We start from the raw sequence: 8,332 nt of genomic DNA on the forward strand, positions 1-8,332 counted from the left end.
AAGAAACCAACAGAAGGGAGAAGGTCTTAAAACCACCAGCATCTGCACAAGGCCTACTCATCATGTGCTTGGAAAATGTTTGCCAGATTTACTGTGAGGGCAAGAAGTGAAACAAGTGTACAGAGTTCTTTAGCCATCTGAGCACTTTATTATTGTTTTTTGAAAGATTTTATTTATTTATTCATGAGAGACAGAGAGAAAGAGAGATAGAGAGGCGGAGACAGAAGCAGAGGGAGAAAGCAGGCTCTATCCAGGGAGCCCGACATGGGACTCGATCCTGGGACTCCAGGATCACACCCCGGGGTGAAGGTGGCGCTAAACCGCTGAGCCACCCGGGCTGCCCCACCTGAGCACTTTAAAACAAAAATGTTGGGCAGCCCAGGTGGCTCAGCGGTATAGGGCCACCTTCAACCCAGGGCTATGATCCTGGAGACCCGGAATCGAGTCCCACATCAGGCTCCCTGCATGGAGCCTGCTTCTCTCTCTGCCTGTGTCTCTGCCTCTCTCTCTGTGTCTCTCATGAATAAATAAATAAAACCTTTTAAAAATAAATAAATAAAAAATAAAACAAAAATGTTGTTCTGTTTACCTTTTACAAAGTATGGTTGATCTTTTTTTTCAATAAAACTTTTTGCCTTAAATGAGGCCATTAATTGCAAGCTCTTGTAATTTGCACAGGGAATCAAGCAAATCAAGCACAGTTTATATTTTTAGGTAGTTTATGGGTAATTGAGGCAAAGGGCATCTGGCAAATGATAAGCTTTCATGACACGAACTTGAATTGAATTTTTACTATTCTATTTCTCTCTTCATCCTCAAGGAGCACAGGACAAGGTGCAGCAGGAGGAAAGCAGATGGAAGAGCAGAACCCATCTAATCACAGTAGACAGCCACCACGTCTCCTCCTCCCAATACTGGAGAGGGCTGGATGGTCTATTTTCAAAAAGTCTCAAAATAATGGAAGAAAGTCTGGGAGAGGATAAGAGACCTCCAAGTGTATCGTGCTATGGTAATGCCAGGTAGAGCTGGGAAAAGAATCAGCCTAAAAACAGCCATGTTACGAGTACTGCATAAGAATGACCAACAGCTATAAGCAAAAAAGTAATAGTTCAGGGCATGGGTTCTGGGGCTAGACTACCCCAGTCCCAATGCTGGTTCTGCCAATCTGCAATTGTGTGACTAAGCTGAAACATACTTAACCAAGTCTTCAAGAACTTCAACACACAGCCCAGCCATTCCACTCCTACATGGACCAAAGAATGGAAAACAGGTATTTTAACAAGATCTGTACAAAAATGTCCATGACAGTACCGCTCACAATCACCAGAAGGTGGAAACAAGTCAAATCAATGCCCATCAACAGAATGAATAACCAAGCAAGATGTGGTGTAACCATATGATGAAGGGATTCAGCTATAAAAAGGAATGTACTGATTCATTGTACATGAATGAATCTTGAAAATATTATGCTGAGTAAAGGAAGCCAGACATATAAGGCCATATAGGGTATCCCTCCATTTACATGCAATTCACATTTGCCTAACCAGCATAGGGGAAACCCAGAGACATAAGGCAGATCAGTGGTCGCCAGGGACTTAAGGAAGGGTAGATGGGGTGTGGCTACTTATCGGGCACAGACTTTCCTCATGGGATGCTGAAAATGTTCTGGAACTAAACAGCCGTGGTGGTTACACAACACTGTAACTGTATGAAGTGGCACTGAGCTGTACTCTTTAAAACTGGTAAATGATAAATTTTATGTGTTTTACCACATTTTTTTTTTCATTTTTACTCTGTGCCTCAGTTTTCACATCTGTAACTATGAAGATAGGATTGTTGTGGGTGTTGTTTTTAAAAGGGGGCAATGGGAAAAGAAACACTTAGAATTGTACCTTGCACTTACTCAGTGTCAGCTGTTATGACTATTATCTCCGTGTGTGCATGGTGCTTTTTCTGGACCAGCACTCTCTAACAGGACTTTCAGTGATGATGGTAATATTCTCTCATCTGTGCTCCAAAAGGCTAGCTAGCATGAGCCACATGTGACTGCTGAGCACTTTAAACGTGGCTAATGTGAATAGAGAAGTGAAGTGTTCGTTGTACTTAATTCTATTTAGCTTAGATTAAAAGAGCACCAGTAGCTGGTGGCTACTACAGCTCTATATCTTCCCACCTGATCCTCAGAACCACCCCCTGAGGTAAGCATTATTATCCCCATCATAAAGAAGAAAGGATAAATGACTTATCTAAAGCCACAAAATTCAAGCCCCAGACTCTTGAGCCAGAGCTGCAAGTGAAAACAACATGGCCAGGCTTCAAAGCCTATATACTCCTGCCACTGCCCTAAGCTGTCTTTTCTCAGTAGAAGGGATGGATTTGGACACAGGGGCAGGACTTCACTAAAGAAAGCTCCAACAGGACTTCCAAATGAGGGCACTGTGGAAACACTAAGCAGAAAACACAACTCAGGGACGCCTGGGTGGCTCAGTGGTTAAGCGCCTGCCTTTGGCTCAGAGCATGATCCCAGAGTCCCGGGATTGAGTCCCACATCGGGCTCCCTGCACGGAGCCTGCTTCTCTCTCTGCCTACGTCTCTCTGAGTGTCTCTCATCAACGAATAAACAAAATAAGGAAGAAAGGGAAGGAAGGAAGGAAGGAAGGAAGGCAGGCAGGAAGGAAGAAAAGGCAACTCAGCAGCAAAGAAAACTGGCTGGAAAGAGGTCAACAAGACATAGGGATGATCCCTCTCATCGCTTCCTTGGTCTCTCCCCACATTCACCTCCTTCTCCACCATCTACTTGCCTAGCCGATCCATGGTCTTCTCAGTCTCTCTCTCCTGCCCAGAGCAGTCAGCAGGGGCAAAGCTGGCCTGCAGGAAGAAGAAACAGTTACCCAGGACTTGGATGTGTGGGGTACCCCCAGTATTAAGCTACCGTTTCATGGCCTCAAACCCCACTCTTCCATCCTCACCTTTCTGAGGGTGGGGCTGGGACTCTGCAATCCCTATTTCTGTTTTGCCGTATTAGATGCATCAAGGCTGGAGGTAGAAGGGCCTCTCTCCTTCCTATTCCTGCAGATACCACCCCAGCGACACTTCATCCCTGGCAGCAGCAGCAGTGCCTTCCTATAGCAGCTGCTCGATCCAGTTTAGTTTGCCAACATTGGCAGAGCCAACTTCATCACTGGGCCCTCTCTTCAGGGGTCTCCATCCTAGGCCCTCAGGACCCCTCCTCCAAGCTCTGAGACCCCAGCAGTAGCTGCAGGCAGCACCTCTTCCTGAGAAGTTGGGATTCCAGCTCTGTGAATCTCTTCTCCTCTGAGCCTGTAAATTTTAATCATTTCAACCTCATTCCCTCTAACTTCCTACCAAATTCTGTCTCCTGATACATAGGGGCAACATGTAGCTGTACTTCCTAAGTAATGCTCAAGGGAAATCTTCTTCTACAGCCAACCATATGCTTCTCTGCTCTCATCACTTAAAGACCATTTTGTAAAAGGAACAAGAAATGTTCACAGCCTGCCTAAGAAGACCTGGTTTCAATTCAGGCTCTGCCATTCATTCAGAGTGTGACCTTGGATAGCTTGCTTCAACCACCATGCCTGGGCTTCCTTCTCTGGACACTGGAGAGGACTATTCTGACCTTGCAAGGAGCTTACAATGGAGAGAACACTTCTGAAAACACCACGGACATAACAGGAATGTAACATTAGTTGAACTGAAACCCCCTTTCTTTGCCCTCACACCTAAACTGCACTTGGCACCGGCCTCAGTTGGCTCATGACCTAGTCATCCTTAGATTTAATGAATAAATTCCACCTTGGGAATGGTTGAATGACAACCCTCCGGACTACTGCAGGTCAGCTGATAGGCTCCCTCACGTGCACCACTGCCATAGCCACCTGTCCTCCCATTCACCCACCCTGCCCAACCTTAACAGGATTAATCATCACTCTGCTCAAAAATTTTCAACAGCCCTCCACAGAGGAGCATAACATTGGCCATGGCATTCACACTTCCCCATCACCACCTATCAACCTGTGGAGCATCGTTCTCTCCCCTGGCTCTGAGGCTCTATGACCCCAGCTCCCAGCCATCTGCCCTGTACCTCCTCACCTCCAGGCCTCTGCAGGCACCACCACCCTGTCCCCTTGGAGAGAAGCGTACATCCCTTCCTGTACGTCCTGAAGTCTCATCCCATCTGCATTCCAAAGTAATTTTATACCTATCACTACATTTTTCATATCTTACTCCGGTTTAGTACCCTCTTTGATGCTTAAACCAGCATTCCATTCCTCCCTCAGATTTAGGAGCTGTGTCTCTCGGTACTACGCCAGGCGCCGGGTTTACAGCACTCAACAGAGGGTTCCTCCCCTCGCGGAGCTCACCATCCAGAACTTACTGACCGTAAACAAGGACAGGTGAGGACGGTAAAAACGGTCTTTGAAAAACCAGAAGCTGTCTGGCGCGCAAATGAAAACAAGTTTTTGGAAACCCTGCGTCAAGCTGGGCCTTTGGTTTCAGTAAACAGAAAAGGAGAGCGCAGGAGACCTCAGGCGGTGCCCAGGGCGCGCTGTGCGTAGCCACCCGTGGTCACAGGTCCCTCACCTGGCCGCGGCCCAGCCCCCCCCCCCCCCCCGCCCAGGGCCCCCGGCCCGGGCGGTCAGCATCACCTCCCCTCCAGCAAGCGCGCAGAGGCGCCGCGGCACCGCCAGCCCGCCGCGCTCGCCCACCCACGCTCTCGGGCCCGCGGCCCGGCAGTTTCCAGCGCGAGCGCGCGCCCAAACGGCGCTCCCCTGGCCCCGCGGCCCCCGCCCGCCCCGCCCCGCCCCGCCCGGCACGGCCCGCCCGGCCTGGCCCGCGAGCCCCGCAACTTCCCGCCCCGGGCCGCAGGTGGCGGCCGCGCTCACCCCCGGGCTGGGGGGCGCCCCGCGAGGCGGCTCGGCGGCCCCCAGCGCCCGGGCTCCGGCGGCCTGACGGTCCATGCCTGGCGGCCCGCGGCTCGGCGCCCTGGACGCTGCTCGGCCACGTGACGCGCCCGCCTGGCTGCCAGCCGGAGCATACGCCGCGGAGGGGCCAATCAGCCGGGGGTGCTCCCGGCCGAGGGGGGCGGGGCACGGGTCACGAGGAAGCCGGGGGCGGGGCGGGAGGGGCGGGGCCGGCGGCAGCCCAAGCCCCTCACCTACGGGTCCCGGGATCGGATTTTTGTCGGTCCTGCCGGTGCATATCCCAGGGCTGGCGACTAGCTGGGTCTGCAGCGCCAGCTGTTATCTCTGTCTGCCGCACCAGGCTGGATGTGCTTCAGCCCTCAAACCTCGGATTCCTGTTAGAATATTCAGTTACCGGAGCCTACCTGACAGTCTCCGAAGCTCAGCTCTCAAAAGTTAAATTGAGCTCCAACCACATTGCACTCTTTTCGTCACAGGTGCTTGTAGAACTCAGGCTAGAATTGGGCCACCCACAAATGGATGTGCCCAGTGATCCTCCATCCTAAGTTAATGATAGTTCTTAAAGTTAATGCATCAGAAACCAGGACAGATGATGAAAACAATGTGCAGACACCATATGAGTCACACTGACCCTAAACATTGAGCTGCCACGGTAGCCTGGCCTGGGCTCCTGTTTTTTGATGCTTGTCAACAACTGGCCCTCTGCAGCCCCAGGGGAACAGCAGGCGGCCAGGGCAGGAGCTGGAGATAAACTCAACTCTAAAGTCAGCTTTCCCTGCCTTTCCCATACTGCCTAAACTGTTAATAACAAACCTACTTAGGGTGTAATAATCATTTTAACAATGAAGTAGAAGAAAAGCTAGAAGCTGGGATTCCTGCTCACTAGGCCACCTTATGACAATCTTTGGGGATATTAGACAGCTTACTTCATCTCCCTTGAAGAATGTGTTTATAAATCATAAAAGAGGGCACCTAGGTGGCTCAGTTCGTTAAACAGCTGCCTTCAGTTCAGATCATGATCCCAGGGTCCTGGGATTGAGTCTGGCATTGGGGTCCCTGCTCAGCAGGAAGTCTGCTTCTCCCACTCCCTCTGCCCATTCTCTCTCTCATAAAACCTTCAAAAAATAAAAAACCATAAAAGATATTTTTAAAAAAATTAGTATAATGGGAGTGTGGAAGGGATGGGCAAAACAGGTGAAGGGGAGTGAGAGACACAATCTTCTAATCATGGAATAATAAGTCATGAGGTAAAAGGTACAGTGAAGGGGAGTGAGAGACACAATCTTCTAATCATGGAATAAGTCATGGGGTAAAAGGTACAGTATAGGGAATATAACCAATGCTATTGTAGTGGACTTATATGGTGACAGATGGGAGCTACACTTGTAAGCACAGCCTAACATATGGAGTTGTTGAATCTGCTATGTTGTACACCTGAAACTAATGTTCACATTGTGTCAACTACAGTCAAATTTAAAATTTTAAATAAAAAATTTTACTACTCTAAAAAAATTTAGTATAACATTTGATACACACTATCTTTTCTTTCCTCTATGTAGACTTTTCCTGCAGAGAAAAGAATGTGACCAATTAAGGTGTGCTCTGTTCTGACCCATGAGTCAAGTTTTCCCAAATCTAATTGGATCTAGCTCAACACTCTCCCAACAGGATCCCTGGGTGGCGCAGCGGTTTGGCGCCTGCCTTTGGCCCAGGGCGCGATCCTGGAGACCCGGGATCGAATCCCACGTCGGGCTCCCGGTGCATGGAGCCTGCTTCTCCCTCTGCCTGTGTCTCTGCCTCTCTCTCTCTCACTGTGTGCCTATCATAAATAAATTAAAAAAAAATTTAAAAAAAAAAAAAAAAAAACACTCTCCCAACAGAACCTTTACTAGTGGAAATAAAAGCTCTATTAAAGTGTGCTGTCCAGTATGATAAACATGTGGTTATTGAGAATTTGAAATGTGGACAGTGTAAATGAGAAAATATTTAACTTCAATAGGTTTAAACTGCCACATATGGCTAGAAGCTACCATAATTAACAGTGCAACTCTAGGTGCACTAGCTAGGAGCATCTTGACAACCTGCTATGGTGAGCTCCATATACTGAGTTGTGATGACTGCAGGGTGATCCACCTTCATAGCCTTGCTTTAAGCAACCAAACACCAAGGGTCACTTGGGTGGCTTAGTTATTTAAGCAGAAGATTTTTGATTTAGGCTCAGGTCATGATCTCAGGTAGTGAAATGGAGCCCCACCCTGGGCTCTGCACTCAGCATGGAATCTACTTGAGATTCTCTCTCTGCCCCTCCATCTATGCATACGCTCACTTTCCCTCAATAAATAAATCTTAAAAAATAAAAATAAAAAATAAAAATAAAGGAGCCAACCACTACCCTCTTTGCTCTCATCTCTTATAAACAATATGTACCTCCTTCCTAAAACAAAAATGCCATGGAAGTATTCAGAATCTTAAACTTCCTTAATGGAAATGTGAAAGAGGACATTTTTCTTCTTTTTTTTTTTTAATTTTATTTATTTATTCATGAGAGACACAGAGAGAGAGAGACAGAGACACAGGCAGAGGGAGAAGCAGGCTCCATGCAGGGAGCTCGATGTGGGACTCGATCCCGGGTCTCCAGGATCACACCCTGGGCTGAAGGCACCGCCAAACCACCGAGCCACCCAGGCTGCCCACATTTTTCTTACTTTAAAACAAATGACAAAAAAATAAAATAAAATAAAAAATAAAACAAATGACAAAAACAAAACAAAACAAAACAATGACAAGCAAAAAACAATTTAAGAGTACAAAAGATCAAAGTAAAAATGTCCTAAGATTCTAGTATCATAGGACTTAATATGTAATAAAAGTCATACCACAGGGGCGCCTGGGTGGGGCAGAGTCAGTTAAGCATCTGACTCAACTGCAGCTTGACTTTGGCTCAGGTCATGATCTCGGGGTCCTAAGATCCTGCCCAGTGTCCAGCTCCACACTTCCCAGACTCTGCTTGAGATTCTTTCTCTCTGCCCCTCCCACTCATGCTCTTCCTCCCTCTCTAAAAATAAAACTTTTTTAAGAAGGGGAGGGGAGCCTGGGTGGCTCAGTTGGTTGGGCATCTGCCTTCCGCTCAAGTCATGATCCTGGGGTCCTGGGATCAAGCCCCTCATCAGGCTCCCTGCTCAGTGGGGAGTGCATCTCCCTCTCCCTTTGGCCCTCCCCCTGCTCATACACTCTCTCTCTCAAATAAATAAAATCCTTAAAAAAAAAAAAAGTACCACAAATCAATAGAGAAAAATGGCCACAAACAGTGGTTGTAGAAAATTTAGTTAACTGCTTGCGGAAAAAAAATGAGTTGCCTTCAGCAAGAGGAAGAGTTTTCAACAACA

General features: G+C 47.9%; 1 protein-coding gene and 1 long non-coding RNA gene across 3 annotated transcripts in view; one reads left to right on the plus strand and one right to left on the minus strand.

Annotated features, from left to right (window-relative positions):
- LOC144286079 (uncharacterized) overlaps window positions 1-4,459 on the plus strand; it is a 27,316-nt gene extending 22,857 nt beyond the window's left edge. The window contains exon 3 of the long non-coding RNA XR_013354181.1: window positions 821-4,459. This is a non-coding gene — a long non-coding RNA (uncharacterized LOC144286079). The remainder of the gene's footprint in view (window positions 1-820) is intronic.
- Window positions 1-5,060, minus strand: part of COPRS (coordinator of PRMT5 and differentiation stimulator) — a 6,203-nt gene extending 1,143 nt beyond the window's left edge. The window contains exons 1-2 of one of the 2 annotated variants that reach the window (XM_077852099.1): window positions 4,908-5,060; window positions 2,798-2,868 (exon numbers count right to left, since the gene is read on the minus strand). In XM_077852099.1, the coding sequence (XP_077708225.1) occupies window positions 2,798-2,868; window positions 4,908-4,982 (146 nt within the window). In that variant the 5' untranslated portion in view covers window positions 4,983-5,060. The remainder of the gene's footprint in view (window positions 1-2,797; window positions 2,869-4,907) is intronic. The other variant, XM_077852098.1, reaches the window with a different exon arrangement.
- Window positions 5,061-8,332: the final 3,272 nt, after the last annotated feature.

Source organism: Canis aureus, chromosome 16 (genome assembly GCF_053574225.1).
Source record: "Canis aureus isolate CA01 chromosome 16, VMU_Caureus_v.1.0, whole genome shotgun sequence".
NCBI classification, from domain to species: Eukaryota; Metazoa; Chordata; class Mammalia; order Carnivora; family Canidae; genus Canis; species Canis aureus.